This window comes from Gadus chalcogrammus, chromosome 14 (genome assembly GCF_026213295.1).
Source record: "Gadus chalcogrammus isolate NIFS_2021 chromosome 14, NIFS_Gcha_1.0, whole genome shotgun sequence".
Classification (NCBI taxonomy): Eukaryota; Metazoa; Chordata; class Actinopteri; order Gadiformes; family Gadidae; genus Gadus; species Gadus chalcogrammus.
In genome coordinates, this window is record NC_079425.1 from 5,321,819 (window position 1) to 5,343,117 (window position 21,299).

Consider the following 21,299-nt stretch of genomic DNA (forward strand, 5'->3'; position numbering starts at 1 on the left):
AGCTCCACTGCTCAATTACACTCCAGAGAGAACCAACACAGCTAAGGGGACTTCCGGCTACAGCCCAAACACCGCTGCTTATAATCAAGTCTTTTCACTGAGTCCTTTTTAAATTAAAGTTTAAAAGGGCCTTGGTTGAACTAGGATTAAGCTTTAGGCTTTTTAACATGTTGGTTGAACGACTGATTAATCAGGCTCCTATTTAATATATCGATAAAGATATATATATAGATAAATAGATAGATACTTTATTGATCCCAAGGGCATTAAGTATCCTTCAATAAGTAATTTTACCCGAAGCAATTGACTTTTAGATCGAGCAAGACTTCTAGTCTTGCTCGAGGATGCCTGCAGATAGACTGTTGGGATCGAACACAGAACCCACTAAACTCTACTTCTTGTCACCAAACACTGCTACTTTCCATTGCATCCAACATGGATGTAGTCTCATCGACTTCCATTTCACCTCAGTGTTAATGTCGTGTGCTGAACTCACAACACAACAAGTTTAGTTCAATAGTCATTAGTCCGTGTTTTAGTTGGCTAATGGGTTTAAATGAGGGCTCACTGTTCATTAGGGAATGCAGTTTAGGTCAGAATGCCCTGAATTTACACTGCAGATGAGCGGGAGAAATGTCCCTAAAGATCCTTTTTTATGAACATCTGGTAGAGAGGGGTGACTTTCTAGGTTTAGGGACTTTTAGTACATGGATTGTGGTGTTTGTTTTTCTCCTTTTTCGACAAAAACAGCCAGTCATCGCTCAATTTCCGCTTTTCTCAAGTTCAAATACTCCCCTCTGCTAATCGAAAAGTTGAGGGAGCAATCTCGAAATACTAAGATCTTAGATTGACGCGATAGTGGTGTTGATAGTGTGTAAGATTGAGCAATTATCACATTATACCTTCACACACAATTGACCTCGTTAGCCTTAGACCACCAGATCTCCTCACTTGCATGCTTTCCTCTGATAGATGGTGGGCTTGGATATGGTAATTCCCCCACCATCCTGAAGGACAGATCCCTCCCGCTCTCCTTCAGCTGACTTAGCCTAGGTCCAATTAACGTCTGTCTAGTCAGCCGGGAAATGAACGGCAGCTCCTCTCCAGATATAGCACGACGCACTCAGACTTGAACTCCGCGGGGAGCACATCCCACAGCCAAAGAGTTGGTTTTGACAACTTATGTGGCTTATGTGTCATGTTGTGAGTATGTTTTGTCTTTTTCTTTTGGGTGTGGTGTGTGTGCGTGTGTGTGTGTTTGTGTTTGTGTGTAGGTGGGCGTAGGTGGGGGTTTATATTTGTGCATTTGAATGGAAGGGGTCAAACCAAATTAAGTTCTAAAAATGTTAAATAATTAAAGCAGTACATGGATATTTGTATCTCTATATCATTATAAATATATCATGTTCATTATTATAAATATAATCCCCTACACTGCCATTCCCTACACTATTATACCGTGCAGTGGTTGATGTTGATTTCCGTGTCCGAGGGAGGGTTAAACTCATATATAGGACACTTAAAGTGAAACACCACATGCGTTTGTGTGAAGATGTGTGGAGGTCCTGGCCAGTGGCAGGTTTTGATGTCCACATCGGTGAGAGGGTTAAACTTCTTGGATTCAATAGCCTCCAGAGACATTTGTTCATTCTGGGCTACTGTAGAACCATCATGGCGATGCAACATGGCGGCCTCAATGTAAGAGGACCCGCACCCCATGTAGATATAAAGGGCTCAAACTAACATAACGAGGAAACAACAATTCTTATTTCCATGGGATCATACATTCATTAAAACATTATCAATGTTATATTCCATCTCTCCCAAGTACGTTCTAGATAAATGATATACACTGTACCTTTAAATTAATTAGTTTTCAGCATTTTCCATATGCTTCTAAATTTCGGATAACCTATCATTTTACAATCAGCCAATATTCCTAATATGCTTTTCCCTGTATTATCCATTCCTACTTGATGTGGTCCGTCATCACCAACAACTTATTTCTGTTTGCCTTTCCCAAACGTTGCTCAAATAAAATAAGATCCTAATGATATAGGTTTGGAGGCTAGCCCATCACTCCCGCCCCGCGGACAACAGGTAATATAGGTTACAACATGTTCCTTGGTGAGCGTGCACTGCTGCAGCGGCTATAAGGTAAGGTGGAGTTACGTCATTCGAGGAGGAGGAAACAAAGCCACCGCGCTCCTTTTTTCAGCACCAAATGCATTCAATCCGCGGACAGCTCCGTCTCACAGCCGCACCGTGTCCTGCGGTGGAGCCACCAGGAGCCCTGGCATAGAGAGACATGAGAGTGCAGAGGGATCGCTGTTTCCACGCAAAAGATCTGCATGGAGAGATGATGCATTGGCACTAGCGTTTTCTGTGCGTATCCACGTGGATGTTTACTCGGATTTGGACTATTTTGTAATTCGCCAGGATGAAGGTGTGAACTTTGAAATGCAATGTTTTTTTTACCCCGTCGGATGGATGGCGAAGGATTTTTGGATGATATTGAATGCAACTGAGTTGGTTCATTGTGTGCCATGGGATCCTTTGGAACGAGCGACGGTGGCGCACAGGTCTGGATGAGGATTTAGGACGCGATGCTTCATATATTTGACGATGCCCCAGTGATGGTATGCAAAATCAGAGATGTTCCTGTGTGCCTCTGTGCCTGTCCGAGAGTCTGTCAATCGAGTCAAGAATCTTAGTGCATATCCTGCACGTCGTAGACATTCTTTCCCTTTCTTATGGTTAAAAAGAGAATAATGCACTTCCTCTCCACGGATTAAGAGCAATCAGGCATTTCATCAACAGTCGACTTTTTGCGTAGTTTTTTCTGTTAAAATAAATAAATGTATCAAGTATATTTTGCAATTAAACAAGCAACTATGGCATAAAGAAGCATCTTGGATTATATTAACGTGTGCTGTTATTGACAGACGAAAAGCTGTATCAAATCAATAGGAAGATCTTTATCTCCAGCCACCCAGCAATAATGGATCCACTCCCAGAGTACTCTATTTTCCTGGTCCGGATTCTGGACGAGCTGGACCATAAACACGCCACCATGTCCTACCAGGACCTGTGCAAGTCCCTGTGTGCCCGTTTCGACCTGGCCCACCTAGCCAAGCTCCGTAGCCTGCTGTTCTACACGGCCTGCCTGGACCCTGCCTTCCCAGCCACCCTCTTCAAGGACAAGATGCGCTGTGCCGTGGAGGACCAGCAGTCCAAGAAGCTGATGGTGGCGGCGGACATCGTGACCATGTTCAACCTGATCCAGATGAACGGGGGTTTAGCCAAAGACAAGCTGCCCATGGCGCACAGGGGCAAGTTCCACAGGAACCAGTCGTTGGAGTTGAGCAGGTCCGACCCAGATGCCTACACGTTCCAGGACAGTGAGGGGCGAGGGGGCTACGAGCGTCCGGATCACCCCCCGGCAGACGGCCACCACTCACACCACCACCACCCCCACCAGCACCACCACCACAACCACCACCACCTCCACCACCAGCACCCCTTGCCCCAGAACGCCTCGCCGTGTGCTAAATCGGAGCGCAACAGTTGCCAGCAGTTTATTCCCAGCTCGAACCCTAACTTCCTCCTGGGAGTCAACAAGGACCTGAAATGTAGAGCGGCCTCAATGGACAAGCTCCAGCATCTGCCCCAGTACGGCAGCGTCAGCAGCAGGCCGCCGTCACCGCCCTGCGACATGCAGACCACCTACTTTCCCATGGACATAGACAGCGAGTCCACCACGGACCAGGACTCCCTGCAGCACATGGGACACCCCGAGCCCTTCTCCGTCCACTCCTGCCTCCAGAAGAGGAACATCTTCAAGGAGGACTTTCACAACTTTGTGGCCTTCTCCCCACAGGTCTGTCTATCTGTCTGTCGAGGATGAGCTTGTTTGTTTTCTGTCTACTGTTGTTCCAGTGATTGATTGAAGTGGATCCTGTTCAGTCCAGAGGGGGAGAGGAATGGGATGCATGGATATGGAAGGTGATGTAGGGCATTTATGCCGAATGTCAGGGCTGGAGAGGTGGTCGATGTAGCGGTTAAGTAGGTGGAATATTGAGTCTCTGATGAGTTTAGTGTCCTACGGTCTGCTGTGAATTGTCCGCGGAAGAGGTCAAGTGGAAATTCAGCTCTGCCGAATGCAATTTAAAAACAGTTGTTAAGATTGATGCTGGGAGCGTGGAACATCACACCCAGCAGCAAGCACTGAATAATGAAAACGAAATTGGAATATTTTACAGTTAAGGGAAATGGAGAAGGATTAATGAATTCAACTCATCTACTTTTTGTTTATTTGTAATCATTGTAGAATAAGTCGGTGTTGCAATTTCTTAAATGTTACATTTGGAATTACGAATAGCTAATTAAATAGTTGAATGAAGGAATTAAATAAATAGCTAAATAATTTACCTTACCCTTATTTAAAGGTTAATTAAAATGAAAGGTCTAATGTCTAATCCTGTGTAGGTGGGGATTCGAGTCATGAAAGATAAGTAACCCACAAGGAGCTGGTGACTCAGTATGTTGGGTTAAATATGGATGCAAATCAAAGCTCATTTTAAGCTGTGCTTTCGGGGCCATTGGAGAAATGTGCGTAACTAGTAACTACTGTGTCTCTATCGAGCCTTAACAGAAGTGTTTCTTTGGGATGCTATCCTCAGGTCCTCCCTTCTGACGGCAAGCAAGGCGGCAAGGCGTCCGACGGCTATCACCATCGGAGGGAGCTCCACAAGCCCGCCACCTTCTTCAACCACAGCTTCGAACTGCCTTACAGCAACCCGTACTTTGAGCCCGTACTCAACTCCCCCATCCAGGAGAGGCGGCGGGCCAAGCACGAGAGCCTGGACGACCTCCAGGCCTCGACCTACTTCGGCCCCACCACGGTGTCCGAGTGCGTGAGCGCGCGCCGGCAGCTCGGCAAGCCCGGGAAGGTGCCGGCGTGGCCCGTGAAGAGCCTGAGCCTCAACGCAGAGGAGGGGGGGCCGCCGGACTTTGAGAGGTCGGTCCTGAACTGCAAGCCCCTCAAGGTGAACCACCCGCACAACATCGGCGTGATCTGCGACGCGGGCGAGCAGCGCTTCCAGAGCCCCAAACAGAAAGCCACCGCCTCCCCGCTGGCCTTCCCCAAGAAGACCAACGGGGGGAAGCCGACGAAGGAGGCGGCGTCGATGGCGGCGTCGATGGCGTGCGGTCCCGTGATCGTGGACAAGAGGGAGACCGGGAAGAGGTTTCGGGAGAAGATCGTTCACAGTTCGTCTTTCCAGGACAGCTCCTCCAGCGTCGGCACCCAAACGGATCTGGCGGCCCAGAAGCAAAAAGCGAAAGAGTACGCGTCCAAGTACTGCGAGCGGGAACGCCACCCCTTCAAGCCCTCCGACGACGAGCCCCAGACGCTCAGCGACGACATCAGCGACATATTCCGGTTCCTGGACGAGATGAGCGTGTGCGACTCGCTGGGCGTCATCCAGTCCCCGTGCTACAACAGCAACGGCTCCCTCTCTCAGGTAACGCTCAAGTCGGACGGCGACAGCTCTCCGGAGCGCAGCACGGTGCGGCTGGCCAAGTCCAAGCTGGACCGCCTCTTCCAGTCCATGGAGTGCGCCGACGACGAGCTCAAGTCCAGCGTGGTCAAGCTGGTGTCGCGCATCGGGGAGATCGAGAGGAAGCTGGAGTCCCTGTCCGGGGTGCGGGGCGAGATCTCCCAGGTGCTCTCCAAGCTCAACCGGCTGGACGAGAAGATCCTGGAGCCGGAGGGCAACGGGGGGAGACACGGGGAGACGCAGGGCCAGGGCGCCGCCGCCGCCGCCGCAACAGGCTCCGTTTCTAAGTCTCCGGACCCCGCCCACACCCACAGCCACGCCCACGCCGACCCGGGACTGTCCCCGCACGTCTTTCAGTGCCACACGACGGGCCACAACGGGAAGAAGGGGGAGGCCGGCGGACTGGTGGAGTGGTGCTGCCCCGAGGGCGGGAACAGCGAGAGCATGCGGGTGAGGGCCCTGAAGAAGAACATGTTCACCCGGCGCTCGTCGCGCTCGCTCAACGAGGAGAACGGCGGCGCCGGCGAGCCTAAGGCGGTTGCCAGCGCCGCCAACTCCCCCCGGGACTGGAGGACGGTGTCGTACGCCTCCCAGGCCCTGGACGAGGTCAAAGACAAGGACAGCAGAGACAGGGAGAGGGACAGGGATCGGGAGAACAAGGAGCGCCACAGGAAAGCCAAAGAGGTAATTGTGTCCACAGAAACACTTTCTGCGTTAAGCTAATGAACTTCCCCCTCTATGCAGTTGTGAATGGAGGCTATTAACGTTTGCATTTATTTATTAAGCAGTACCTTTCTTTTGATATTCAACTACCAAGTGAGGCTGAAGACACTTTAACGCAATCTTAGCATACTGTCGTGTGGGAGCAACTACACATTTAGTTGGTTTATAAAACCAGCCAGATACGGGTAGCCTTAGGTATTGGAAAGCAACGGTGCATGAGTGCTCATTAACAATAATATGCCAACAACAACATTAGCGTGATGGTGCAATTGTAGGAGGCAGTTAAACATTAAGGTGTTCCTGGAACAGATGAGACTTTAGGCGCTTTTCTGAAGGTTTTGTTGCATCCAATCAGTTAAAGCTTCATCAATCATACACCTATTGAATCACCAATTCAAATGCATACATAAAGAACATATTAGCAGGTAGAAAATTGGCTTCCAATAAACAACCAGGTTTCGACTGGCTAGATGTGATACACAGTAATTGCGAATACTTTGTCAATGGAAACAGACATAGATACAAACATATGCACACACAAAAACACACATTATAACAATACATACAACAGTATGTCTGTATTCATAGTATGACGAATACAGATCTACGCGTACATGAACCACGCAACAGCACACGCGGATATGAACAGCAGCAGTAGTCAGGGCAAATACGAGCAGATTAATGCAGCTCGGTCCCCTTCTAATACAAAAGAGAGGAAATTGAGCCGTCACCCCGGTTTATTTTTAAACGGACAACATAAGCTGATGTAGAGAGCATTGTGGAAGATGTCTCTGTGGAGAGTTCGGAGGTGTGAGGGTTGGTGAGAGAACGGAAGCTGCCTGCCCCCGGTGCGCGGGGCCCAGGGGGCAGGCAGTGCTCCCTGCACAACCAACAGCTCTGGAAATGAAAGCAGGGGTGTGGGGCTTTAGAGATAAATAGCCCCGTTTTGAAGTTGATTCTCAAACGGACGGGCCTGCCAGCGTACGGATGACCGGACGAGATGAAAGCGGCCTCTCTTTTTATGACCGGCCAAGAGTCTTGTTTCATTTTTTATTGCGGATGGGCAAAATGAGGCCTGATTAAAACTAGAGGACAGAATTAGAGGAAATGGGTCACGGTGACAGTATGTCACAATGCTCCAAGATTGGAGGCCAAACACACAATTTCTAAACCGATTTGGTCAGAATATGGTAACCTCATCTGAATCACAATCTTATTTGAATCAAAATAGCCTTATTTCCGCTTGCTATTTCTGTACGTGAAAAGAACAAATGTAATGCCATTGACATTGTAGGTCAACTAGTAATTGGCCTTTGATATCTGTTCATTCTCAACATACTGAACAATATGAAATAAAGAACTCTAATTAGGCTAGTAGAGAATAAGATGACTTAGTTCCCACTAAGTCAACATTGTGATATATTTGCTACAGTGTGATTTCATCAGGATTACAGATGGTTTTGCTGAATCTTAACACCGAGGCTGTGATGTAATGGACACGTCAGTGTGGATGGATCAAGAATTTACCCCCAAGCTCTGTATATATTATTTATTTGGTTTAATATATCAACATCATAATCATGTGTCAACTGTGTATGTGGGTTAAAGAAAGACATAGCCAATGTTTGTTGTTGAGAGACGTTTAATTGTGTCTACATGTTGTGGTGGTGGTCAGGTGCAAGGAGTGGTGGGTAGATGATGTAAGGAAACGCTTGACCCTATTAGTTAACATGCATGGCGAAGTGCAATTACCTTTTACACACCACAAACCCTATGGTGGGGTCGCAGCTGTTAGAGGGAGCTGCATGATTCCTTCCTCATATTCCACGAGGTTCCACTGGGATTCCACACGTGCACGCACGCCCGCACGCACGCACGCACGCACGCACGCACGCACGCACGCACGCACGCACGCACGCACGCACGCACGCACGCACGCACACACACACACACACACACACACACACACACATAAAAACAGATATACACCAACACACACACACAAACACATATACACACACAAACACACACAAACACATACACGTACACACAGATATGTATCAACAGACATCCACACACAAATACGCACACACACACACACAGACACACACACACACACACACACACACACACACACACACACACACACACACACACACACACACACACACACACACACACACACACACACACACACACACACACACACATTCAGATACACACCATTAGGATCTCACACACATAAACACATCAACAAACACACAAACACACTTTATTACAGCGTGGAGATCACAAGTGGCAATCATTAATGCTGGCAAATAACGCAGACAAGAAGTATACAGAGAAACTGCCTGTGTTTTAGGGCAAGCCTACTAAGGACCCTTATGAGGAGATTATCTTCCTTCCACCTGTTACTCTGCAAGACACACTGAACAGGGGACACAGCTCCCATTTACATCCATCAAGGACATCGTGTTTTGATCCATTGTAACTGTGCTTAAAAAGAGGGGATATTGTTTTTTGCACCACTCTGCCAAGACGCCAGACAGCGACCAATGGGGCCATTATGTGCAGACGGTTGAGAGGGGAACAGTGGAATGATGGCTCGTAAAATAGTTTCAGGCCTGCAGGGGCATTCCCAAGTAAACATTGTAAAAACGGGTCATGGTATTTGCTTAGAAAATCTTTTATTTGTTTCTTTGTTCCCCTCTCTCTTAAACCTCGCATGTATTATGTGTCATTATGATTGACCCCCAGCTTCAAAAACTCATGCCACGCAATTACATCATTCCCCAAAGTGATCCCTTACACACGAGTTGAGCTGCTTTTTTAAATGGCTTGTTTTCAAATGTCACCCTCTCTCTTTCTTTCTCTCTCTCTTTCTCTCTCTCACACACACACACACACACACACACACACACACACACACACACACACACACACACACACACACACACACACACACACACACACACACACACACACACACACAAACACTTGCACTCTCTCCCGTTCTCTGCGACCTTTCCCCCGTGGGAGGCAACATGGAGTGGGCCCTTAATTGAATTCCAGGTCTTGAGCAGCGAGCCGTCCATCCTTGTACATGGCTTTTCACAGTTCAGGTCCACAGACACACCATTGACCCTATCATCATCCATGAGAGATGGCAGTTCATAGGGTTCAATGGCTACTCTGAGCTCGCCGGTGTAAACTAAAGGATTGTGAGCCTATCTTCGAGAGCCAACCAGGCTCTCAAACTATAAAGTATTACGGTTCAACGCATTTGAAGTATAAGGTTGGATAGGGTTTTATGAAAGGTATTCCTTTGCAATTTCATATATTCAATACTTTTTTTAGTGGTGATTACCATATTGCTCGAAACAAACGTATGCCAATCAATGTCAACTTTGAATTTCAATATCGGTTGATGTTGCAGATGTCTTGTTGCAGTATAATGTGACCATGTTCTGTAACCATGTTTTGTGTTATCATGTTGTGTTGTAAGTATTATCTTCCCATATTGTGTTACTCTGCTCAGTGTTTTTTATATGTTGTGTAGGTCATGTTGTTTAACAACATGGTTGTTTTGCTGGGTTATTTCATCACATTTTGTCATTGGTTTGTGTTAACTTAACATGTTGTGTTAACATGTTGCATATCCATGTTGTGTGGCTGTGTTATGTTTATTGTGTTGCTGTGCTGTCTTGCACTGCTGCATTAGTTATGTTGCGTTACCCTTGTTGTGTTTTGTGTTGCTGTGTTGTGTTACAAATGCTGTGTTACTTTGTTCTATGTTGTGTCTTTGTGCTTATGTGTTGTGCTGGTCATGTTTTGTGACCATAATGTGTAGCCATGTTTTGTTGCTGTGTAGCCATGTTTTGCTGTCATGGTGTTTTGTCGTTTTGTGTAATTATTATTATTATTATTTCGGTTCATGTGTTGTGTCTCTCTTTCGTGTTACCATATTGTGTTTCTCTGTTGTGTTGTCATGTTGTGTGTTACTATTTTGTTTCACCATATTGTTTTGCTGTGTTGTGTTTCTTTTTCGTGCTACCATATTGTGTTTCTCTCTTGTTGTTATGTTGTGTTTCTCTGTTGTGTTGTCATGTTGTGTTGATTTCCTGTTCTGTGGTGTTGTGTTGTGTGGGGTGTGAGCAGCTCTAAGTGTTACTGATTCAGTATAAAGCTGCTAAAGGTCAGCTGGAAAAACCGCTAGCCTTTGAAGAATTGACACAAATATAAAAACATCAATCAGAGTTAGCGCACACCATACCAACACAAGCTCTTCACCGTACATTAGACACACACACCACACATCGCCGGGGAGTGACAACCCCTTGTTCAATGCCTCTCTAGATTCCTTGAGACACAAAGGATAATGGTGATAGATGACAAACATGAAGCACGGAAACATACTTCCCTTTATAACTATGTAAAAAAACAACAACAACAGATGTGACTTTCATTGAGGGGTGTGGAAGTTGTCGAGCAAAACAAACAAATAAGAGAAAGTATGGCGTGGTGGTCGGTCCAATCTGGAGCTCAGGCATTAAGGAGAGCCAGATCTATAATGGAACCACTGTTCATCCCCCCTGTCCTCTCTTTCTATTCCTCCTCTCCTGCTCTACCGTTTAATCTCTTCCTCCTTCTCTCCACTCTCACCAGCCGTAAACCGTTCTCCGTTTTCCCCCTCTCTCTCTTCCTCCCACCCTCTCTCTTTCACTCGATACCCATATCTCTCTCACACCCTCTCTCTGTCTCCCTCGCTCCCTCCATCTTGCCCACGAAGCGCCCCCATCTCATCTCCCCTCCCCTTCTCTTCCTTCCAATCCCGCCTCCATTTTTATCATTCAGTGCTTCGCTCATCCCAGTATGATCCGTGAGTGACAGACACCCGAGAATCCGGCCGAGGCTGATTTGTGATTCAAACCCAAGGGGGGGGGGAAGACAAGCCTGTGACTGTGGTGTTAATCACACCTTGGGTTTGAAGTGTATTTTACACATATGTGTCTGCTCCTGTGTTGCATATCGAGGGGCCACTTTGCGATTCCAGCGTTGGCTCTATCGATAATTGAGTGTGTGTGTATGTCTGTGTGCATGTGGTGGTCATTTGATCAAAGAGTCAAAACACACGGGATTGGTTAAAGGGAATGCATCCCCGATATTCATATGATATAAAAGCCTCAATAATCATCTACTGGAATTCCCATGCATGCTTTGGAATTCTGACACATTCTAAATCGGACACACAAATAAAAGTACAAATACACACAAAATACTTAAGATTGTGTGTGTATTTGTGTGCGTAATGTTTTGGTCAATTATACTAATCCAGTTGTGCATTTTGTTTTGTGCATTTCTCATTGAGACCAATCGGATTGCGTGAAAATAGACACTTTGCTCGGCCGGACGGTGAGGACACAGCTGCTGTTGTGCGCTCCGCACCACCTGCAGAACACTGCTATTATCAGGCCGACCAGCTGTGGCGTCTTCTCGACTATTTGATGAGTTTATGCATGTTTGTGTGCGTATTAGTGTGGCTGTGTGCCTGTGACTGTGTGTTTGTGTGTGTGTTGCTGTGGCTGTTTGCTTTTTACTGTGTGTGTGTGTGTGTGTGTGCGTTGCTGTGGCTGTGTGCATGTGACTGTGCAAGCACGTGTGTTTGTGTGTCTGATTGCATGCACCGTCAGCATGTTCAGATGTGTGTGTTTTTAGTGCTTGTGAACGTGTCTTTGTGTCGGTGTGTACGTTAGCATGTGCGTATGTAAGATACTGCGTGTATGAGTGCATTTCTATTTGTGTTGGGACGTGATCCCATGGATTTTCTTTTTAATCTGCCAAATTGAACATGAATCGATCGACGCACGTCGACTGCACATTGCAGTAAAGCCTGATTGGCAAAATGATTGTTGATTGGAGGCTAATACGCAGATTTACACAGCGGAGAGAGCTCCGGATTCAGGGCTCTGGCATGCGCTCAGAAGGTTCTCCGCCAAGCCTCCGAACTATAAGCTCCCCCATGGTCCTCCTATTCACAACAATCCAATTAGCAGCTCACGACAATTGTCCTCTGAAAATATCCCCTTGGCTTCCTCTGGTTCAAGACGCCAATAAACACACACAAACACGCGCACACGCACACATGAGCACTGAAGCGTTCACACATAAACTCACAGGCGCGGGAGTGACTGCTAATTAGATACAGAGCAGGGGACAGATTGATGTCACCTTCGCTGACCAGAGATGACTGGTAGTCAACCTGGCCGACATTGATAGCGGCTGTCTGCACACAGGCTGGGGTCGATAGATGGTGCTGGGGAGGTTGGCTGGCGTTCGTCATATCCTCGGCCGTGCTCTTGGAGGGAATGGAAGGGGTTGAAAGAAGTATCTGTGTTTGAATACGTCCTGTGATGTCCTAGCTTCCTTGCTGTAAACTCTGCTGAGTTGTTTGGTTGGGGTTTTGCTGTGCTGCCCGTATCGCATATTTTACCTCATGCTTCACTGGCAAAAAGGTCCGCATGAGAATGTTATTACAAAATACGAGTCCCAAATCGCGTCTTAATTTCCTGACTCCCACCTCTTGTTAAACGTGCCAGTGCCCCCGGCTCATATGCAGTAACATTTTGCGGGCGCAGGCGTTCTCTCCTGCTGACTATCGGCGGAACACTTCGCTGACCAGCGATGTGTTTCTCTAGATCGATGGTATGTTCCGGTTTGTCTGTTGTTTTTTTTTATCTCTCCTATCTCGGCCCTGACGGACGCCCTGCGTGAGCGGGGTTTCGATCGAGCGTCTTGAGCACCGCTCTACGTCTCAACGGATCCTCCGATGTTGACCGTATTCTCCCCCTCCTCTCGTCCTCTCCTCTCCCCTCCCTCCCTGTCGTAGGCGGAGCGGGACCGCCACTACGAGCACCCCCAGGCTCACCGCCAACCCAAGCCGCCCAAGGACCCCTACCTGGTGGAGCAGGTGTTCGCCCCGCACCCCTTCTCCCCCGGGGTCAAGGCCCACGTCAAGGGCAGCCCGCTGTACGCCGACCTGCAGCTGGTGGGGCCGGGCGACGGCAAGCGGGGCCAGCCCTCCTGGACCCTGGAGGAGTTCAAACGCAACTCGGGGGAGAAGGGCAAGCACCTCACCGCTCTGGACCTGCAGGTACTGGACCACAAGGGTGCGGTAGTGGGTGGGGGGGGGGGTGGAGGTGGTGGTGGTGGTGGTAGTGGTGTTGGGATGGGGGTTGGTGGTGGTAGTGGTGGTGGTGGTGGTGGTAGGGGTGGGGTTGTTGGTGGTGGTGGTGGTGGTGGTGCATGGGGTGGAGGTGGTGGTAGTGGTGGGGTTGTTGGTGGTGGTGGTGGTGGTGGTGCATGGGGTGGAGGTGGTGGTAGTGGTGGGGTTGTTGTTGGTGGTGGTGGTGGTAGTAGTGGTTTGGGTGGTGGAGGTGCATGGGGAAGGTGGTGGTGGTAGTAGTGGTGGCTGGGGTGGTGGTGGTGGTGGTGGTGGTGGTATTGGTGATGGTGGTGGGGGGGTTGTGGTGGAGGTAGTGGGGGTAATGGTATTTTTTGGGGGGCTGGTGGTGAAGGTGCTGGTGGTGGTGGTGTTTTGGGTGGTGTTGCTGTTAGTTGTTGGCTTGGTGGTGGTGGTTTTGGGGGGATGGTGGTTGAGGTGGGAGAGATGGAGGTGGAGGTGCTGGTGATGGTCGTGGTGGTGGTGATTTTGGGGTGCTGGTGGTGGATGAGGTGGTAAAAATGGAGGTGGTGGCAGGGTGGTGGTGGTGGTGGTGATGTTGATAGTGGAGGAGATAGTTGTTGAGGTGGTGGTGGCGTTGCGGGCTGCCATGAAAGTGGATGCAGTAATTGCGCCTTCACTTGTAATGTGTTCTGCTCGCTAACTCAGGGGCTTGTTCCTCTGTGGGAGCTGTTGCTGTGAGGGATGTAATTCTATTCTCATTTGGCTAGCAGGTTGGGATGTCATGGTGCTTTGTGTGGAGCACATTTGGAAAGAGGATTGGGAGTACGGCTTGGTACATTGTCCTGGCAGACTGTTTTTTGCACAGCCTCTCACTTGGATGTGGCACTTTGTGTGTCGGCCTTAGATTTCTTCAAGGGGCTAAAGCACCTCTGGGAATGATCTGCCAAGCACTGATAGAAGGACGAAAGGCAGGTTATTGATACCCACTGGTGGGCCCTAAGTCACCAGAGACAACCACAGATCAATTGCTGCTAACCTTCCTGTGACTGCAGCACAGCCTGATCGGGGCTCTGGTAAACATGACGTATGCCTGGACTGAATGGTTTCATATAATGTACTATACATTAATATATATATATATATATGTATATACTGTATATATATATATATATATATATATAATGTGGTAATATATTATGTAGTAGAAGCCGGTTCCTTGTTTAAAACAATGCATTCCTTCTGCATCATTGTATTGGGTGCATATTACAAAATAACACAGTTAAGACTTCCCAAGAACACACTAATAGGATGATCCCAACGATGCGAGGGGAAGAGAGGGGAAGAGAGAGAAATAGAGGCAATGAGTTTGAGAGAGAGAGAGAGAGAGAGAGAGAGAGAGAGAGAGAGAGAGAGAGAGAGAGAGAGAGAGAGGAGAGAGAGAGAGAGAGAGAGAGAGAGAGAGAGAGAGAGAGAGAGAGAGAGAGAGAGAGAGAGAGAGAGAGAGAGAGAGAGAGAGAGAGAGAGAGAGAGAGAGAGATATTTATGGGGATGTACATCAGAATCACTTGTGGGATGTTTTGTCGGCGATACTCAGTCATATAGAGAGGACTCAAGAGGGATAGTACTGTGAAATCCTAAACCAACGTAAATACACACTAACCATGGCTAATGAAAACTTTGTTTGGCCACGATGCCCATGCAAGAAACAATTCTAACACAACACAGGGTCCCTGTAATGACAAATCCTTTCACCATTAATTACTTGACAATGACCAGATATCCATTCCTACCAATAGTAATCCTATCCTGCTATACTTCCATAATCAATGCAGTGATTGCAATGTGACGATGTATCAGCCCCTATGAACGTCATTTAAGAAAGAGTACAACCCTTTGGTTTTGGCTCCTCGACAATGCCTAACTAACAAAACAAATAAAATAAAGAATACACAAGTAATTTAAATAATGTGTAGTGTGTGTTGAGTTAAATATGCATTGTTTGTATGTTCGTGTGTGTTTTCGTATGCACAGCTACATCTCAATGTATGTGTGAGTGTCACAGGCAGATATAGCGTATATACTGTATATAGTGTTGATTGTTTATGAGCCTGGTTGCCTGATGTAAAAAGCTGACCGGAACTGCAGATATAGGCTTTGAGACTGCAGTACTGCTTGCTAGACGTCAGCAGTTGAGAAAGTCTGGGATTGGGGTGGTTGAGGTCTTTGATAATCCGGCAGGCTTTACTGCCACCCGGTCCGTTATAAAGACCCACATCCACTGATGCACTGGGCTGTCCACATGACCCTCTGCAGTGCTTTGTGCTTGAGGGCAGAGCAGGTCTTGCACCACTCAGTGATACATCCAGTCAGGATGCTCTCTGTTGGTAGGCCCCCAGGGTCTTGGGCCCCATGCTCCACCTTTTTCAGCCCATCGCTGGTGGGCACGTCCCAGGTCAGGTCCTCTGAGATGCGGACACTGAGGGACTCTGTAGTAGACCGTGGAGGAGTCTCTCCTCTCCTCCTTTAGTCCATCATCACCTACTTGGTCTTAGCAACAATGAGAAAAAGGTACTTCTCCCGGCACCATTGTGTCAGGTTATTGACCTCTGTCCTGTCGGTCATCTCGCCGTCAGCGGTAATAAGGGCCAGTCACTGTCGTGTCGTTGGCAAACGTAATCACCAAGTCAGATCTGTGCGTGCCCATGCAGTCGTGGGTACAAAGGGAGTATATGAGAGGGCTTAGGACACAACCCTGGGGGGCTCCCATGTCCAGGGTCTGCTGACTGGGAAGTCCAGGCTCCGGCTGCACAGGAGGTGGCTGAGTCCTAGGTCACTGAGCGAGCGGCATCCTCACACATGAGCTCCTCCTCCCCCGGTGGGTCCGGAGGGGTCGTGGCCAAGGTGTCATCCGTGGTTCTGATTTGTCCGTCCGCAATTTGGTAAGGGTCCAGGGTAGGGGGTTAACATGCTACAGATTAGGTCTTTGACATACCGCCAAAGCATTGGATCACTATGGGAGTGAGGGGGCACGAGTAGGACTTGAAGCAGGAGGGGACACTTTGCGTAGGAAGAGAGGTTGAGTTTGCTCGTTAACACACTAGTCACCTGTTGCAGACACACTCTCCTCAGCCAATCTGAGATGCTGACTGACCGTGAACATCCTGCGTGTGTCGGACTCGGTGTGGAGCAGTGTGTTGGTCGTGTCTACGTTGGTGGGAGCTCTCTATGGGAGGTTGATATTAATAACCTCAGCATGGCCGTGAAAACGATTCAGTTTGTCCAGGAGGGAGGCTGCGGTATTTGCTGCACAGCTGGGTCTCCCTGCACACCTGAGAGAGACTAGTGTCTGGATTTTGCAGACTAATTGCCATCCTTTTTTTCAGTTAATCATCTAATATCATGTTCAATCCCATTAGGATGAAAGTGTATTTTATATACTGTGTCTTCTCAAAAAACGACCATAAAGAGCCATACTAAACTAGATGGTTAGCCCAATGCCCACTACGCAAAGTAGCACCATGCAATATTTAAGTTTGGGAATGTCATTTTCCAATTTATTTTTCCATTTCCTCTTTTCAATTTCTTCAGGTACTCATATTTTGGGAGTGTAGGTTGGCTTACAGAGTATCAAGCTCCGACTGAAATAGCCAACAGCTAAATTATTCTGTGCTCATATGTTGCATGTCAGAATCAATTATCCACAAAGCATATGTGTCGGTCTATATATATATATAAATACATTTATTATCCAACATGGCATTCTTTAAAAGTCAGACTAATTCCCAGAGGACCCTGCTGTAACCATTCACAGATTGCCGTTAGTTGGAAGCCTTTGACAACTAAAGTCACCAACCTCAGTTAACTAAAACAGAGCTTGAAAAATAATTATTTTAATGAAATATTTCTGAAACCTTTTTGATGCTGAGTTGTCCTTGTCCTGAGTTGTCCCGGCTATAGTTCTGGGATGAATAAGCACTAATTCAGGCAATCCATCATGGGTTGTCATAACGATGTAATGGCTGCGGAATGAACATGCAACATCAACTCTAAAAGCTGGGACTACTCAATATGCTCCCTGAATAGCAGGCTTTTTGCAAAAACAGGAATACAAGATGGCCTACACATTGATGGTTGAAAAAACAGACGCAGACCATCGCAGAGAAGGGCAATGCGACCGACAAAAGGGGCGTGTACAGTCTCTGAGTAGCGACGTCTGAAAGTCTTCAAATCTTTGCAGGACGTGTAAGTGTAATTTGGCCTTTATCGATAAAAATCTTATTGGACTGTACGGGAAGTCTACTTTCTGTACTCATTCAGTACATAGATAGATGCTAATGGCCAACTGACAATGTCTGTTAACAAAGTAGCAATACATCTGTCTATATGTCTGTCTATAGGTGACAAGGTTCATAGACTCTTTTGCAAGATCCTCCAAGATTTGGGACCCGTTGTGTCCTTGATTTGTTTGTTCTCTCTTCTCTCATATTATAAATAAAGAATTGGGGAAAAGTGTCACAGTGCGCAGGATTGCACTGTGTGCCCAAGGGTGTTCTTGTCTCGCCAGAATGGAACTGGATTTGTTTTCAGCCTGCTGAATGACTTGTATTTCGCTTTGGATAAAAGTGTCTGCTAAAGCGTAGAAAAAAAAGATACAATAGAGAACAAGTGTTTCTTCTGTATTATTGTAGCCGCTATGATATGTCAAATCAATTACACTCCCTCGCTCAATTATATTTCCATCAAGCATTTTGGCACTCTGACTGCCCTCTAAACCTCCCTCATTCTCTCTCTCTCTGTTCTTGGTGATGTATTCCATAGCCTTTCTCCCGAGACGTAGCAGTCTGTTAAAATATCAGCGTGTTGTGGTGCAGACGGCCATCTGTGAGCAGACCCATTCTGGGATCGGCGCAGCTGCCTAGGCACACCACAACAGAATCAATCTCCCTGGTGCACAATGCTGGCTTTCTGGTCATGATCAATGGACTCCAGCAAAATCATCTGAAGCCTGTGTTCCCCGTCGCCACCAGACCACAGGCTCATTTTCCCCCAAACTTCACCTAATGAAAGAAATGGTCCACGGTATAGTGCGTGTGGGGGTTTCATGCCTCCGTCTGGAAGGTGGAATTCCTTTTAATGAAGAACAACTCTCAACAGCCGACATACATTAGAGAGGAATCTCACGTACACTGTCCACGTCTGTGAGCCGTTCTTGAAGCACATTCATTCCCTCTGACTTGTAATCTAGACAAAATGTTATTGATTGAGATTGCTGCTCTGTTACTAGGACGCCAAATACAGCGGGGCACGTGGAGTCTGAGATCACTTGATTGGCTGCAGAAAAAGGCACTTTCACGTCCCCAAAATAACTACGGATTGTGAAGGATTTTAAGCCTGTTTTCTCTAAATGTTCGATTACTCCCTCGGACCACCCACAGGTCAGCTCAGGAGCCATTACTGCTATTGATCAGTAGGTAGGGTTTCGCCCCCCAATTGCCAGCGGGAATTTCGCACGCTGCCTGTAACGGTTGTTCGATTGGTGCCATTCACTTGCAGACAATCTCCTCACCCTCACAATTTCATCCCAACATGATGTCCCAACCTGCACCTTACATTGGTCTGTGTACTCACCGTCTCTTCTGAGCAACCTGTGTCTGTATTTACTGTCTCACCCCAACCTTCTTCTGAGCAACCTGTGTCTGTATTTACTGTCTCACCCCAACCTGCTTCTGAGCAACCTGTGTCTGTATTTACTGTCTCACCCCAACCTGCTTGTTAAAAACCTGCATCACTGTCATTAAAGTTATATATGTGCTTCAATGTGTAACCTCTTAGGGTTGAGAATGATAGGGAAACGTAGAGGCAATGTAATGTTGTTATTTTAGGATGGTGTTGACTCTCTCGAACAGGATGTCATGTTTAAGTGGTGGTTTTGGCGGTAATAACAGCATCCGGCCTGATAACAAAAAAGAGGCCTTGTATATTTTTGCAGCTGTGTCGGAAAATGCAAAACCCCAAGGTTGGAAATAATATCAGCTACCTTCCTGGGACATATCAGCAGCACATCTGTGTAGGCCTCAGCTATGTAGCTATGTTCCCACCCTTTAATTAGTTAAATACTATTCAAAACTAATTGAAGGGTGGGAATCGTTATTTGGGGAAGCCTATTCAATTATTTTTAACCTTCCTTTGTGCTTCATAGTGAGTCCCTCACTATGAAGTAAGATTTCCGCCTCCTTAACCACCTTCTTTTCCTGTTCTTCCCCAGACCCAGGAGTCCCTGAACCCCAACAACCTGGAGTACTGGATGGAGGACATCTATACGCCGGGCTACGATTCGCTGCTGAAGAGGAAGGAGGCGGAGTTCCGCAGGGCCAAGGCGTGTAAGATCGGTGCGCTGATTGCGGCCGCCACATGCACTGTGATCCTGGTCATCGTGGTTCCCATCTGCACCATGAAGTCCTGAGACTAGGGAGGCACCGGATGGATGGATACCATTAACCGGCTCCTCACCTTTACAGGTTTATTTGTTGTCTGAGATCAGCTTCATCACTCACAACTTTATTTTCCAAGGCTGGGATTGTATAATTTGGCAGCCAATCAGGGCCGTCTGGCCTTGTTGAAAACGCTGACAAACTGCTGGTAACTGGAACTTTTTGTGGTCTTCTCCTTGCCTGTTTTGTTGATTATACTAACAGTTAGGAAAACCGTTGTACCGGAGATCAATAATAAGCAATTATATATCCATTGAAAATGTTTTAACGTTGTCTACCGTATCGTTGACAAACTGTTCTCAGTTTCTTGATTTTAATGAAGTCATTACCGCAGATGATCTGAAACGTTGTTGATCACTGGGTTTATTTTGTAGCCAGTGTATCATATTATTATTTTTAGTATGATTACGATATAATGTATTTTGATGAAACTTATTTTTCTGAATTATCTGGTTGAATATGGGTTAAATACTGGTATTTATCTTTATAAATAACAACAAGAGTTTGATGTGATGAGAGGTAAGAAAGAGCTTTTTTTAAATATAAAATACAGTATTATTAAGTGCTTTATTTGAAATAGAGGCAGACCAGTACATGGACCGCAAAAAAAAACCTTTATGTGAGCCATCTGAATGTAATGTAATTATATGATATATATAGATATATATACACACACACTGAAACATTAACAACATTATCATATCTTAGCAGATTTGATTTCAAATGTGCTGCCTTTTTTTCAGAAAAAACAACCAGCCACAAGCTACAAACTTTTCAAGCAAAATGTGTTTGATTTGTCTATTTATGTTTGCCTGTGCGACGAATACTTGAAATTTCAAGACCCATTATGTAAAATCTGCAGTTATCTCCTGACCTAATTGAATAATACACTCCAGTGTTGAGGGGGATAAAGCTCAAATCTGGGTGAATGGGGCTTTTAACGTTCTTTCGCTCAAAATTTGTTTCGACCAATCTTATTGCTTGGGCGAGGAACTGTTGCCACACGTTTCCTGGAATGGATCACTACAGAATGCAACGTGATCGTTGGAACCACAACAAACATCATATAGCTGAACAATAATCTCGGATCCAGGAGAGGACGGATGACAAAAGCAACAGGAACGTTTTCCAACGTCACATGCCTCAGGCAAGGCGTCTGAAAAGGTTTCATTCAAACCTGTGTATTAGACTGGCCGCTGTAGAAAACATTTGTTAGAACTGTCTTTTAAAACCTCCATCTTGCCACTCGCAAATACATTTCTCTTTTGAAGAACATCTCTGTGAAAACAGGAAACACTGCGTCACTCCACCCCCTCGCACTTTCTTGTCTCCGTCCCGGGA

At 46.8% G+C, this 21,299-nt stretch overlaps 1 protein-coding gene across 1 annotated transcript; it reads left to right on the forward strand.

Annotated features, from left to right (window-relative positions):
- The first annotated feature begins 3,001 nt into the window (after window positions 1-3,001).
- On the forward strand, window positions 3,002-19,930 carry minar1 (membrane integral NOTCH2 associated receptor 1). The gene is made up of 5 exons (XM_056608569.1): window positions 3,002-3,473; window positions 3,549-3,880; window positions 4,683-6,245; window positions 13,177-13,434; window positions 19,733-19,930. The coding sequence occupies exons 1-5, from the start codon at window positions 3,002-3,004 to the stop codon at window positions 19,928-19,930; spliced, it is 2,823 nt and encodes a 940-aa protein (XP_056464544.1).
- The last annotated feature ends 1,369 nt before the right edge of the window (window positions 19,931-21,299 follow it).